At 31.1% G+C, this 16,044-nt stretch overlaps 1 protein-coding gene across 1 annotated transcript; it reads left to right on the top strand.

Annotated features, from left to right (window-relative positions):
* The first annotated feature begins 328 nt into the window (after positions 1-328).
* LOC129956678 (uncharacterized) lies at positions 329-6,360 on the top strand. Its single transcript, XM_056068609.1, has 5 exons — positions 329-429; positions 867-1,014; positions 1,509-2,105; positions 4,433-4,802; positions 4,940-6,360. Exons 1-5 carry the CDS (start codon positions 329-331, stop codon positions 6,358-6,360), a joined length of 2,637 nt encoding a protein of 878 aa, XP_055924584.1.
* Positions 6,361-16,044: the final 9,684 nt, after the last annotated feature.

Raw genomic sequence — 16,044 nt, 5'->3', positions numbered from 1 at the left:
CCGCAGGCAGAATATTTGATCCAATGGGATTTGTATCCCCCTTCACTATAAGATTTAAAATCTTATTTCAAGAAATCTGGCAAAGTAAAACAGACTGGGACGAAGAGTTACTGCCAGATGTTAATGAGAAGTTTGAACAGTGGTGTTCAGAAGCGTCTTTCTTAGATAAACTTCAGATTCCTAGACATGTCCTTGAGTGTGATAGTGAGAATCCCCCAGAGTGTGAAATGCACACATTTTCCTATTCTAGCATTAAAGCGTATGGAGCTGTCTCATATTTAAGACTGAAAACTCCTAACAAAATTTGTGTGTATCTTTTAGCTTAAAAATGCCGTGTGGCTCCTCTAAAGCCATTATCCCTTCCACGTTTGGAATTAATGGGTGCGTTACTTGCTGCGAGATTGGCAAAAGAAGTATCAAGAGTCCTCAGTGAGAAAATACCAGCAACCAACCACTTTTGGACAGATTCCACTATAGCCTTGAGTTGGATTCAAGATTCCAGCAGCAGATGGAAAGTCTTTGTCGCCAACCGTGTGAAGGAAATACAATCCTTGACAAACAAAGATACGTGGCACCATTGTCCTGGAAAGGACAATCCATCTGATCTTCTTACGAGAGGCATCAGCGCCGACTAACTGTTGAACTGTGAGAAGTGGTGGAATGGACCGAGTTTCCTACATAAAGAAAACATTGTCCCTAAAAATGATGACGTGATACTTAGTGATGACAGTGTGTGTCAGGAAGAACTAAAATCGTCTGAGAGAAAAACTTTGGCTGTGACTTTGGACAATAGTTTTTTGAACAAAATTCTTTCTGTATCTAATAATTTCCAAAAACTTTTATTGTGTTCTGAGTTATATTTACAGGTTCATCGATAATTGTAAGCAACCATTTAACAAACAAATTGGACCATTGAAGATATCCGAAGTCCAACGAGCGGAAACTACGCTTGTGAAGTTGGTGCAACAGGTAGAATTTGAATCAGAATTAAAGGACTTGTCCACTAAGGGTATGGTTAGCCCTCAAAGTAAGATAAAAAAATCTCTCTCCATTTCTAGACTCTGAAAAGGTACTAAGAGTAGGAGGTAGACTGGCATATAGTAATTTAAATTATGACAAAAAACACCAAATAATTCTTCCTAAGAATCACAAGTTAACTAATTTGATTCTTGAATTGACTCACAAGAGACAATTGCATGTAGGTCCACAAACTTTATTGTCTATTGTTAGACAGAGTGATTCTGGCCCTTAAATGGTCGTAATATGTGCAGGAAATAAGTTAATAACTGTACAATTTGTTTTAAAGCAAAACCCGTTACTTGTTCACAAATTATGGGTCAATTGCCAACCGAGAGAATTTCTCAAAATTTTCCTTTTAACAAAGTGGGAGTAGATTTCTGTGGGCATTTCTGGATTAAATATCCTAATCAGAGAAAAGGTGTTTTCAATAAAGTTTACGTGTGTGTTTTCGTGTGCATGGTGACCTAACCTTCTGGAGTCAATTTAAGAAAATCGATGAGGATGCAAGCATTCCGAATGAAGACAAATTTCAGTATTTACTGCAAGCTGTTGTGCCAAAAACGAAGGCAGCCCGTGTTGTGGAAAGTTTCCCGGCTACAGCTGAAAACTATCCAAAAGCCATCGCTCAGCTAAAAGAAAGATTCGGACGGGAAGACTTACTAGTTCAAATATACGTGAGAGACTTGCTGTCCATGGTGATGAAGAATGCGGCCTCCGGACGTTCCAAGACTGACCTTCCAGCATTATATTACGAACTGGAAGGGAAAATACGCGCCCTAGAAAGCCTAGGACGTACTCAGGAAAAATATAGCGAATTCCTGTGTTCACTTGTGGAGTCCTGTTTGCCTGAAGAAATCTTATTGGCCTGGGAAAGGAGCCAGAATCAACGTAGCCTGTCAGAGACTAAAGATCCACGAACTTTAGAGTTCTTAATGAGCTTCATACGCCAGGAAGTAAAAGGTGAAGAAATGATCGACCTTGCTAGAGCTGGATTCGGATCCCAGCCAGGCTGTCGTCGAAGAGATAATGACAGAATTCATAATGAACAGTTACAACCGATTGAATCAACAATTGCTTCAGCGTTGGTAAGTCTTCAAACGCAAGGTAAGAAGGTTCAAAACTGTATTTTTTGTGACAAATCGCACCTTAGTGAGAAATTTTTTTCAGCTAAGAAAATGTCTTTAGATGATAAGAAATTAATATTAAAGAAAAAAGGTACATGTTTTACTTGTTTAAAAAAATCTGGGCATATAAGTAAATTTTGTAATATTAAAAATCAATTGAATTGTTCACATTGTAATAGCCATCATTTTGATTCAATGTGCGATAGAAATAATGAATCTAGATGTGTTGCGCCAAAATCTGAGAATTCCCTCTCTAACATCAGCAAAAGCGAAACTATCTTTTTGCAAACGCTCTGTATTTTCATTAGACATCAAGGTCAGCAGAAATTAATTCGCGCTGTTTTCGATTCTGGTTTGCAATCTAGCTACATAAATGAAAACATCGTAAATCAACTCAATGTTTCTCCACTTAGAACTGAAACTGTTATTCATGCGTTATACGGCGGGAAAGAAACTAAACCGATGAATCATGATGTATTCCCGATCGAGGTCAGCAATTTAGACAAAACATTTTCTTGTAGTTTTGAAGTTCTTTCGGAAAGAAGAATCTACGGCTTTATTCTTAGGATTGAGGATAAAGATATTTTGAATGAATTGAAAAGAAAGAAAATAGATTTCTCGGATTCTTTCCAAAATGAAACAGAAATTAATCTTTTGATCGGCGCAGATGTTTTAGGAAAGTTATTGACAGGAAATGCAATTGAATTGGAATCTGGTTTAACCGCAGTTGAAACGAAACTCGGTTGGATTGTTTTTGGAAAGGGTTATTATAAAAAAGATGATATTTTAACGACATTATCAATGCATTCCATGACCTTTCCAGTAAATAAACTTTGGCAACTTGAAGTTTTGGGTATTTCTAGCCCCACCGAATTTGAAGGGGAAAAGGCGATATTGATTTAAATGATTTTAATGACAAAATAAAAATTCTTCCTGATGGAAGATATGTTGAACTTCCTTGGAAACATGATTCCAAGAATTTACCTAGTAATAAAGAATTAGTCTGGAAAAGACATGAAAAAATGATGAGCAAATTTGCAAATGGGGAATTCTTTTCGGATTACAAGAAAGTGTTTGAGGATTGGGAAAACTTGAATATTATTGAACGTGTGCCGGATTTAGAATTAAATAAAGAATGCCATTATTTATCACACCGGCCAGTGATTAAATTGGAAAGTCAAACTACAAAACTTCGCCCGGTTTTTGACGCTTCTGCTTTTGAGCGAGGGAAACCTTCTTTGAACGAATGTTTGTTTAAGGGAATTAATCTAATAGAATTAATACCAGATATTCTCGATCGATTTAGAATGTATCCAATTGGTATTAGTGCAGATATTGAGAAGGCATTCTTAATGTTATCTGTTGCACCTAAAGATATAAATTTACTTCGATTCTTTTATCCTTGTAATGAAGAATTGATTTACAGACATTGTAGAATTGTATTTGGTGTTTCTTCGAGCCCATTTTTATTGAATGCTACAATTATGCATCTTCTTGAAAATTGTACTGAATTTTATGATGTTGTGCAGAAACTCAAATGTTCTTTTTATGTTGACAATTGTTTAACTGGAGTTTGTAGTATTTCAGAGGCTGAGAATTTTATTGAAAAGGCAAAATTCATTATGTCTAAGGGTTGTTTTAACTTGAGAGGTTGGGAGAGCATTGTGGAATGTAAACATATCAGTAAACATTCTGGAAATACTTCAGTTTTAGGAATAATTTGGAATTTAGATGAGGATACTTTAAAATGTAAAATTGATTTTGAAATTTTAACTTGTGAAACTAGAGTTACTAAAAGATTAATTTTGTCCCTTGTACAGCAAATATTTGATTCTATTGGTATGTTAGTCCCAGCCACTTTACTCCCCAAACTTCTGTTACAGGAAACTTGGAAGAGTAAAATTTCTTGGGACGAAATACTCCCAAATTGTTTTATTGAAGAGTTTTGTAAATGGCCAACTGATATATCTTTATTGAACAATGTAAAAATTCCGCGATATATGGTAATTCTAGAAAGTTCTGAATTTAATGTTTTTGTAGATGCCAGGAAAAAAGCATATGCAGCCTGTATTTTTGTACGATCTGTTGATTCGGATGTAGTAAAAGTTACTCTTGTACGGGCGAAATCTAGAGTTGCTCCCTTGAAAACTTTGAGCATACCGCGCCTCGAACTGATGGCATGTTGCATTGGGGCAAGGTTGGCAAATTCTGTTCGTAATGCCCTTGACTTACCAGATATGAGAATCACGTTCTGGACTGATTCTTCAGTTGCCCTTTGGTGGATTTAGGAGCAAGGAGATTGGTCAGTTTTTGTTACGAATAGAGTGAAAGAAATCAAACAGTTGTCTGGATCTCAGTTATGGCGCCATGTGCCAGGAAATATGAACCCGGCTGATTTATTATCAAGAGGTTGCTCTATAAAATATATGCTGAAGTCTGAATGGTGGAATGGCCCCAATTGGTTCTTAATGCCTCCGGAATGCTGGCCATTAGATAATATTTGCTATGACATTAACGAAATAGAGACAGAAAGAAGAAAAACCAAATTAAGTAATGTAAATTTGTCGGAAGAGACAACCCCCTGGTATGCCTCTAGGTTTTCTGATTATGATAAAATTCTGAATGTGGTTGCATGGACTTTAAGTTTCATAAATAACTGTAAGAAAAATTCTGTTTCTAAATCTTCAAACTTTCTCTATCAGAAATCGAAAACGCAGAAACTGTATTGATACGTTTAATCCAAAACCAATATTTTGCTGATAAAAGTTCAATATTGTCAATTGACATTTTTAAAGATGATGTTGGTATTTTAAGAGTTAAGACACGTATAACTGAACGTAAAGATGTACCAGACTTTTTGAGTCCAATTCTTTTGCCAAGTGATTATATATTTACTAAGTGTTTGATTGAATCTGTTCACAGAAAACATTGTCATGCTGGTATTCAGATTATGCTGTCTATTTTAAGAGAAAAATTTTGGATTGTAGAATCACGTAAAACTATTAGAAATGTACTTAATGGTTGTTTGAAATGTAAACGTTATAAAGCAAAACCATTGACTACTGAGTCTTGTCCGCTGCCTGAAGATCGAGTTTCCGACACAGTGGCCTTTGAAATGACGGGAGTCGACTTAGAGGGACCACTTTTCTTGAAGAACAGTTCGAAGGTTTGGATTGCATTGTTCACTTGTGCTGTATATCGAGCTGTTCATCTAGAACTTGTGACTTCTCTAAGTACCGATTCTTTTTTAACGGCATTCCGTCGATTTATAGCTAGAAGGGGTAGACCAAGAACCGTCTACTCAGATAACGGCACTGATTTCAGAGGTGCAAATAATGAATTATCTGAACTGGATTGGGAAAAAATCACTAGGAAAGCAAACATTCGTAGAATTTTGTGGAAATTTAATCCTCCCACAGTTTCCTGGTGGGGAGGCTTTTGGGAACGGTTGATTCGGGTTCTCAAAGAACTGTTAAGACGTTCTCTCGGAAAATCGATCTTGTCTTTTGAAGAGCTCGAGACTGTGTTATGTGACTGCGAGTCTGTTATAAATTCGCGTCCCCTAACTTATATCTCTGAAAATTCAGATGATCTTATTCCTTTAACTCCTTCTATGTTTTTAATTGAGAATCGAAATTTTAGTACTAATGACATAGACATGGTAGAGACCGAACGTTTAAGAAAAAGGATAAGATATAGAACTAAGTTGCTGAAAGATTTAAGACTTCGTTTCCGAAAAGAATATTTGAGTTTATTAATTCAAAAACAAAATAAGAAAAAAAACATTCATGAACCCAAGATTGGTGAAGTTGTATTAATAGGAGACGACAGTAAAAAACGATTGAATTGGCCTTTGGCGATAGTGGCAGATGTGTTGCCAGGTCGCGACGGAAAAATTCGTACCGTTAAAGTAAAAACACAGTCTGGAGTTTCTCTGAGGCCTGTGCAGCGAATTTTTCCTCTAGAATTAAACATTAATGAAATAGATTCTCTCACTAAGAGTGATAATGAAAGTATTAAAAATGAAACTATATGTAAGGGCGATTTTCCTCGCACTTCCTCCACCCCTGAAGCTACCGAATTTAAATTTACACGATCTGGCAGATGTGTGAAAGCCCCTAAAAAACTCGATCTCTTCAATAATGTTTGCTATGTACTTGAGACTCTTTCTGAGTCTCAAGGGGGGGGGGATGTTGTAAAGCGAAGCGAAATGTAACCGCCACCAGGCGGCGATGTTGTGACTCGGCGTAGTCGTGTGATTTTTATAAGTGTCTCTGTGTTTGTGTCGTCCATTTGTCAATAAACGTTATGTGTCTGAAAAACCTTTGAGCTTATTTTGACTTAAGTACCCCGCATCTGGTAGATGCAAACCTGTTTTAATATCTGAAAGATTCTATGTTTAGTTTGGTTTCCGAACAAAAGCCTTGCAGAGAAATTAGCGATGAAAATTCCATTGGATGTAATTTTGGATGATGTTCGAGAATCCATATCAGAGTCTCGCATGCAAAGATTACATTTGCCAACAAGACAAGACTTGTATAACATTGAGAATAGTTATTTATTAACTTCAAAAAAACATTTTGATGATGCTATTAGTGTTGACATTTGCGTGAAAGAAATAGAGGAATCTGCTTCTGATTCGTGCATTTTATTATATAAACCACAGGGTGTAGTGTCAGATAAGGAGCCTACTTTGAAAAATGATGATTTTGCGCTCATAATCATGAATTAGGCCCAAAATGAAATGCTTAAAAAGTATGGACCTGATTGTATCTGTGTTGATGGAACACATGGTTTAAATGATTATGAATTTCAATTGATGATCATTGATGATATACGGAAAGGATTTCCATGTTCTTTTTTATCAGCGACAGAGAAGATGAAGAAGCTTTATCTATTTTTTTTAAATACATAAAAAATGAATTGGGACCTGTAACTCCTGCTATATTCATGTCAGATATGGCAAATGCCTTTTATAATGCATGGCCCACCATAATGGGACTTCCAAAGCAACACTTATATTGTACATGGCATGTGGACAGAACATGGAGAAAAAACTTAAGTAAGATTAATGGAAAAGAAAAGCAGGTGCAAGTGTATAAATTACTGAGAACTCTTCTTGAAGAGAGAGATGAAAATGCAGTTATCGCCATTATAGAAACATCATTGAATGATTTGAGTGCTGAAGCTGATACTTTTGCTTTTGCAGAGTATTTCAAAACCCACTATTTGAACAAATTGAGACAGTGGGCATTTTGTTACATGCTACATTGTGGTCTCAACACAAACATGCATTTAGAACGAATGCATAAAACCATTAAGTATATATATCTTAATGGAAAAACTGTAAAACGGTTGGACAAAGCTTTAGATGCATTAATGCGTTTCCTTAAGGATAAAATTGTGGAAAGACTGGCCACCCTTGATAAAGGTAAAATTTCGAGTAAATTAAAAAATTTAAGAAATCGACACAAAATAAGTTGCAAGCTTGAAGCAATAATAGATAAATGTGAAGAAGGGTGGAATGTTCAGGAATGAAAGAAATATATTTAGTTCAATCTAGTAAGAAAGTGTGCTTGTCTGGATGTAAGCTATTTTGCACATATTGTGATACTTGCATCCATAAATACATATGTAGCTGCTCAGACAATGCAATAAAATGGAATATGTGCAAACATATTCACAAACTTTGCATGTTCCTGAAGAAGGAAAATTGTTCTTCTTCACTAAATGATTTATCTGAAAGGGGTGATTTAAATATCTCAGAAAATGCAGAATCGAACTTTCTTTTAAAACATATAAAAAACCAACAACTGAATCGTTAGAAAATGAAAAGTTAAAATTAAAGTTGGAGTATAATAAAATAATAAACTCACTAACAAAAAAGCAACTAGATTTATGAAAAAAAAAAAAAAAAAAAAACTTGTCACATCTGAAAGCAGTATTACCCAAAATTGATAGTGACACAACACAATTTCCATCAAGTAGTGGAACTTCGACAAAAAACATTGAACCCGAAACAAGATTTTCATCAAAAAAAAAAAAAAACTTTATAAAATTATCAATATGATGCCTTCTGCTGAAGAACGTGTCACCATTGCAACGAAACTTCTTTTAAAAAAACAGGCTACTACAGAGCAAATGGACCATAGTGATAGTTTGAAGTGAAAAAGAAAAGTTGAAAGCCATAGATTTGAAGACAGTAACAACTAATAGTAACAACAAATAAATAAATACATAATTTTTTTGTTTTATATTATAACTAAGCATGAATTGAAAGTTTTTTTTATTTATTTAAAGAAAAATATTATTTGATTAATGTACTGTTATATATATTTCAGTGCCAGTATGTTTTTTAAGGAATATTTTTAAACATATAGTTGGGTATTTGGTGCTATTAAATACATAGATCTGCCGATGTAATCATTAAGAAATATGAATACATATGAGTTTGTTCATTTGATTGCATCAATAAAAAATAAATTTGTATATTAAAATACATATATCTCAGTAGCATAATTCAAATGAATTATGCTAAATTCTAATGAAATGATAATTTAATTTTTTAAAGTTATTCATATTATCATTCTACAGAAAAACTACAAAATAATATAAAACAATTTTTGAATAATGCATATTTAGCCTTGATATCTGTATCATTGAAACATTTCATTTGACTGCCACATTATTAAATTATTGTTAAATCAGTTATTATCTATCTGATGCTCATGAAACAGTTAATATGCTTATCCCGAAATAAGAATGAATTTAAGTTCAAACATAATTTGATGGTTTTTTTTATCTTTTTTTTAATTTGGTTTTTTTTAAAAATAATATAAAATAAAAGCCTAATTCATGCTTCAATGAGAATAAAATAATTACTATGTAATCTAAAATTGCATATGATTTAATTATTGGAAATATTATATATAATTGAAATTTTATGATTTGAAATGTAAATAATAATTTTTATTAATAAAATAATGTTTAATATTTTTATTTGCTGACAAAATTAGTAAATCATAAAGATTAATATTTAGAATTCTAAAAAATTAAGATATAATAAGAATTTGATCATTGTAATATCAAGCGCATCTAAATAAACAGTGTTAGTAGAAGAAAATATAAAAGCCGTGATTATGTTCATCAAAATTTAATATAGAAATATAGCCAATAAAAAAAAATTATATGCTAAAATTTAAAACTTAATTATCAATTTTATTATATATTAGCTGCCTTTGCTGACAGGCTGGTTTGTCAAGATAGTGGTTGTATTTAATATGAATTATATCTCAAATTTGGTAGTATAGGTCAAATGACCTGTAGGGGCTCAAAACATATACATTCATCTTTATTATTATTATAGTAGAGATTATTCTTTAAAAAAATGGATCAAAAGTGATACATTTTGTGCTTCCTCCTTTTCTGACAGCAAAATAATTTATTATGTAATTTAGAATAGTATTTAAATATATATATATATTAAAAGGAAAAAAAATATTTTAAATTAAATGATAATTAGTTGCAGATTATAAAAAAGCCCAATAAAAATGAATTTTCGTGATATTAGAGGTATTTTTTTTTATTTAGAAATCTAAACAATACCTTATTTAAAGATTTATATAAGCATATGTTTTACTAATTGAAGTGTAGAAGTAAGATTTCAAAAAAGATTGGCAAAAAATCTTTACTCCTCTTCAAATTATGTTAAGCACATCAGTTAAGTGAAAAATTAGTGTTTTTTAATATTTATTTAATTGTTCAATGTCTATTGTTTATAAGTTTAAATCTGTAATAGTAATAATCTTTGGGATCAAAATTTGGAGTTTGATGGCTTAAGAAATTAAAGAAGTTATAAATGAAAATGAAAGCTATAAACCAAAGAAGGTTGGTTGGTTTTGTGATGTTTTATGGCGCAAAAGCCATATCTGGCCATACTGCGCCAAGCAAAAACCAAAGAAGGTTGGTTGGTTTTGTGATGTTTTATGGCGCAAAAGCCATATCTGGCCATACTGCGCCAAGCAAAAACCAAAGAAGGATGAGTGCAGAAAATGTTTTCATGAGTTTACTTAATCATAAGTCTGTGATCTATTTGTCACTTAGTAAATTCTATTAATCTATTTAACATTGAAAATTTTTTTAAATTCCTTCAGGATTTTAAATTTTAAGTGCTAGGAAAAAAAGGATTAAGTGCTATACTCTGTTTCACCCTAACTTGGCAGTAGTGTATATTCTAGGCAAGCCGAATCGCAGTCGTTGTCAGGGGAACTGGGTTACTTTAAAGTACAAAGTTACTAGAAATGCAGATCGCTGGCGAAACTTTATCTCGCAAATTATTCGCCAAATAGTAATTATTTATTCACTTTATTATATTATCACTTTATCGGATAATTAATTGTTTCCTTATTTTCATTATTTTTTCAATATTATTGATGCATTATTTTAATAAATCATTAATGTTATTTCATTTCGTTTCATCGTTTCTCAAAAGAAAACCCTAAATCTTTCAATATTCTGTAAAGCGTAGTTCGGCTAATGTTTTTCGAAAAGATATCTGTATCATCCTTCACATCTTTTAAAACTTTATCTAATGTTGGGATCTCATTTCTACTAAAAAATGCATGGATTTTTCGTCAAATACAGGATAATGTAAAATTATCATATTTTACAAGACCTGAATGTTTACCTACTGAGCCAGGTCGCTTCTTTCCAGGGATACTTAAAGGACTGGGTGCCTTTATTTCTTTTTTCAAAAGGAAAACTGTTCCTTGCGAAACACCTGTAAGGTGCGAAACTTTATCGACGATTTCATTGATAGAATCTTGAGGGTTTTCTCGGAGTCGAGAATAAACATTTAATATGTTTCTGCATGCTGCACTTTTTGTTGGTTTTACTCGTCTTGAAGGGGTGCACAGCGTAGTCGGTGATAACACTTTCTCTTTTTCAGACATTTTAGAAGTGAATAAAATGACGAATCGAATAAATATTCAACAATGAAAACTAATAACTACTAATGTGATTAACAGTATCAAAAATATCAGCTGGTAAAAAAGCGAGAATAAAAAAGTAGGAAAGATGATAACGGTTGCGAACTGAATGAAACTGAGTTGGCGGAGACGTAAAAGAAAAGCGCGCCAAATATTTGACCTTGAAGACCGGTTCTAGCCAAAGTGGAATCTTTTAGTTTTATTCGTTCGCTTTATTTACAAAATACTTAACAGATAAGCACTTCTAACTTGAGAATAATTTTAAATACATACTGATAAAAAAAGGATTTATGTAATTTATGATATTATTTGATAAATTTCCGCGCATTTTAAGTATTTTAAAGTCGGAATTGATGGGGAACTCTTTCCCAACGCGGAGCGTCACATTTTCTGCCTTTTACAATACTGCCAAGTTAGGGTGAAACAGAGTATAGACATTCCCCAGGAATATATTTACTGTGAACAAATTATTCCCTCCTTTTAAATTCATTATAAAAAAAGTAATAAGAAAATATTAAAAATAGCATACTTTATTAAAAAGATTCATTTCTTTTAATATTTGCTTATTTCTGTATAATATAAGTAAATCTATATGCACAGCACTAATCTAATTGCTGTGGCATAAAAAAATGAAGGTGAAATATTATGAGAAAAATTCTGTATACTTTCTAACAAATAACAGAAATATGACTTAAATTTAGAAAATTTATTCTCATAAACACATCTATTGAAAATTGTCTTGCAAATGTTCTTATATTTGTAACATGAAATTTCTAAGAAATTAGATTACAAACAAATACTTTTTTACTTATAATTTCTTTCAACACTTGGGATGAGAAACCCTGTTAAAAAATACAGAACTTTAAAAATAATAATTTTTTGTGTATAGCAAAAGCAGTGGTAGTAATAATGATGAGAATAATCTTAATTGTATTGTATACATACAACACTTTTAACGAAAATTTTTCAGAAGTATGCAAGTATACATTTATCATACAAGTTTGTGAATTCTATTACTGAATGATTTTAGAAATTTCAGGGGAAAAAATGTGAACAAATAATTTATTTTTAAATTGTCACATTTCTTATCTCTCAGAGCCACAGTAAGTATGTTAATGGCCAGTAGCCATATTAGTATATAATAAAACTGTAAATAAAATGTTTTTACTATAATTTTTAAAATTCTTAATTAAACTCCTTAATATATCAATTTCAGTAGAAACAGCATAGTATCAAAAATTTACAGGAAAAAAAAAACATTTTAAGGCCAAGAGTTGCATATGAAACAAGTTTGATCATTTAAAGTCCTTGGAAATATAGTTTTATTGCATTTCTCTAAATTTTCAATTTTTTCCATAGATATAGAATGTATATTTCTCAAACAGGTTTGAAAATTGAAATATAAAGTTATTTCCCTGTTTTGTAGTACTTATAGATATGAGCAATTATTTTCATTTCACATGAAATAAGTTCTCTATCAGATGCAGAATTACTAATATTCACCTTGCATCATTTTGAAATGAATCACTATTGACAATGTATTGCTTGAAATAGAAATGAGGGTAGCTGAAGATGCCTCATGCAAGGAAGCATTAGTTTGTCTTTTTTTAATGACATTTTTGAAATAGACCAGCATTTTCAAAAAAAAAAAAAAAAAAACTCTTCCCCCCCCTATATAAATCTTGTTTCTTTTGATCAGGTTATCATACGAGTCTGACATCTTTGCTATAAAAAATTAAGCGCTTAAAAATGCAATTGGAGCTAGAATTTATGTAAATATCTAAAATAAATTATTGAATTCATGGGTCAAGAATCCTTTTAATTAATTACATGTCAATTTGATAGTACATATAATTTGATGTCAGCTAATTGATACTGATAATTTGATGACAACTAATTACATATTTTGTTTTTTATTATGTAGAAGTTACGATTTCTTAATATTGACTCCAAAGAGATATTTAAAGCAGATTGTAGGTAAAATTAATAATACAAAATATCATATGTGTACATATATTGTATATAAAATATAAGCATGTAATTTAAACACAGCAAATATTTTAATAAATTTAACACTGAAGTTACGACTAGAATAGTTGTGAAAGGATTAAGTTACAGAATTGTATTAAAATGTTTTTTTATGCAAAATAAAATTTCCTATGCATGAAAACTACAATGGATTAAAATCTCAGAAAAATAACTTTAATTAAAAATTATTTTTATATAAGACTTTTAAAGCAGGAAACCTGTAGTAATACAAGCATGAATTACATTAATATATAAAAATAATCAAGACTAAGCCTATCAAATATTACTATGAATTGCAATTTATAAATAAATTTTTTCAGTAGATAGATTACAGCAAAGAGTTATCGCAACTTCATTTCTCAATTCTAAAATTGAACATGCCTTAAAAATCTAAACTAACTTTGAATAATTCAGGGTATTATGCAAAACAGAATATTTATACAAAGATGTTTATTTTTAGAAAATTACTGGATTTTAACTAATTTACTCTCACCAGAAATTTGATTATTTCATTGAACTTGATACTATCTAAAAGTTTTACATTTTTTCAATATCTTACTAATATATATGTGTATGTTTATTATCAACATATGTAAACTTCCTAAAAATATATGGGAAAATATTTCAGGTACATAAAGTAGGGACTTTCTACATATAACTTGCATACTTAATGGGGGAAAAAAATGACATGAAAAATTTCATAAGAAGTTATTTTATTTATACAGATAAATAGTAGTTAGAACTAACATTTAATCCTTTATCTACTTAAATGACATGGACATACTTCGCGTTTACATACTTCTGAAAGTACAGACCGACATGCAGTGAACTCCTTGTTAGATTTGGCACAAAAATTGACAGATGTTTATACAACATATACTAAATCTGTGTACCAAACTATCTAGCTCTCTTCATTTTATAGTTATCATGCTATTTGAAACAGTCAGATAGACAGATTTCCTCTGCACGGATGTTGAAGAAAATTTTATCGAAATCTACAAGTTTGGTGTGAAGACCCTATTCCAAATTTCATCCATCTAGCTCGAAGTGCTTTTGCGTTATCTTTGTCACAGATAGACATTTTCCGAAAATGTGTTTTCTAATTGAAGGAAGTACGAAACGTGGAGATTCGAGCGAGACAGTATATCGCATCGCTTCAAAATTTAACAAAACTTATCAAATGAAGAATTTTTAAGCAAAAAAATAATAATAACATAAAAGCAATTTTAACCAAATAGCAATAAGAATAAAAGAAAATTTTTTTCTTTTATAATTATTTTAACAGCTGCAAAATAATTCGATTCAATGATTCGAAGAAGAAATATCATTTTGAATTTCATTATAATAAAAGTATTTGTTATAAACTGTGTACACTTATTTCTCAGAAATTATTTTTACAGAATTACATTCAACCAAACGAAATTTTTATTATTTAAATGCTACTCTTATTTAATCTTTAAAACGATGTTAAAATAATTTTTATGGGATAATATGCTTTGATGTTTTGATAAAAACACATTAAAATTCTATTTTTTGAAGTAAATTTTGAATTAAAAGTTTGAGAAATCCGTTTTTAGTATGCCTCTAAAGTGCAAAAAAATAACTTCCCAAATTTCATGCTCCTAATTTCAATGGCTTTATGCTGGGCATTGCTCAGGACAAGATTTTATATATGAAGAGAAATTTCATTTGGGGGGGGGGATTTCTATAAGAGTTATAAAAAGAAAAGCTTTAAATTTTTTATATCATAATTAATAATATGCAATTTAATTACCCTAATTATGATATAATCATAATAATATTACATACTTATGAATTCTTTTTGGCAATATCGTATCAAAGAAATGATTTCTTATTTTCTTTCCCGATTCTTTTCTCCTCAATTAAAAACTCCTTTAATTAAGATAGTGTATAATGTGTTCAATTTTTATTGACTCTAATTATGTATCAGATTGTTTGAACTCAAATACAATATTTGATACTAATATTTTAATAATTCTTGAACAAAATAAGAAAATTAGGAATTGTTTGCTTTTTTTTCAGTTAATGTCATGATAAATAAGTCTTTTTACCTTCTTTAAACTTTATATATCAGTGGTTTTCTTTTTGCAATTCAGTGCGTACTTTTCAGTTTTTAAAATTAAAAATAAATAAACAACTCATATACCTAAAAAAATAGTCGGAATAACTCCAGCATGAAGCAAAAACACAGTTTTATTAACAATTAAATTATTAAATTATTGTACAAATTTCTAAAGAAAAAAAAATAACAGTTTCAAATGCCTCTTTTTCTCACATTTACTATAGAAATTTCTGAAAATTTCTCTTCTCTATCAATTTACATTTGGAAAAATTACCGCGGCTAATATTTTGTGTCATAACCGACTTCTCTTTTCTGTCAAATAGTTCCCCATTTTCGAAAGAATCCTTTCGTAGGGAACGGAAGTGGCTGGGATACATAATCTGCGTTTCATTAATTTGTATAGCCTCAGAAATCTTAACTTATCAACAGCCCAGTATTTCAACGGATCCTCCTGGGGAACTAAGCACTTATCTTTGAAATATGAATCGACTTCGGATATCGCAGCCGCATAAGAATTTTCAGGCTCAAAACTTTCTCCGAAATCCTTCCAAAAATTTACGAAGTATTCGCCTCGTTCAACTGGCTTATCATTATCTTGTTTTTCAACAATTTCTTTGTTATTTTGCTGTGGCAAATTAAAACCCGCTATTTTTTTTTCAACAGTAGTTTTCACTAAGTTGAATTTTTCAGGCGTGAATCGCTTTCTCTTAAATCTGGGATCTAAAAAGCTACTCTGAGAAATTAGTTCATTGCTCTCCAGAGCAAAGAATCTTTTGTGAATCTCTTGCTTGAAAATTTGGCA

Source organism: Argiope bruennichi, chromosome 11, assembly GCF_947563725.1.
Source record: "Argiope bruennichi chromosome 11, qqArgBrue1.1, whole genome shotgun sequence".
Taxonomy (NCBI): Eukaryota; Metazoa; Arthropoda; class Arachnida; order Araneae; family Araneidae; genus Argiope; species Argiope bruennichi.
This window is presented reverse-complemented; position numbering and strand designations above follow the sequence as displayed.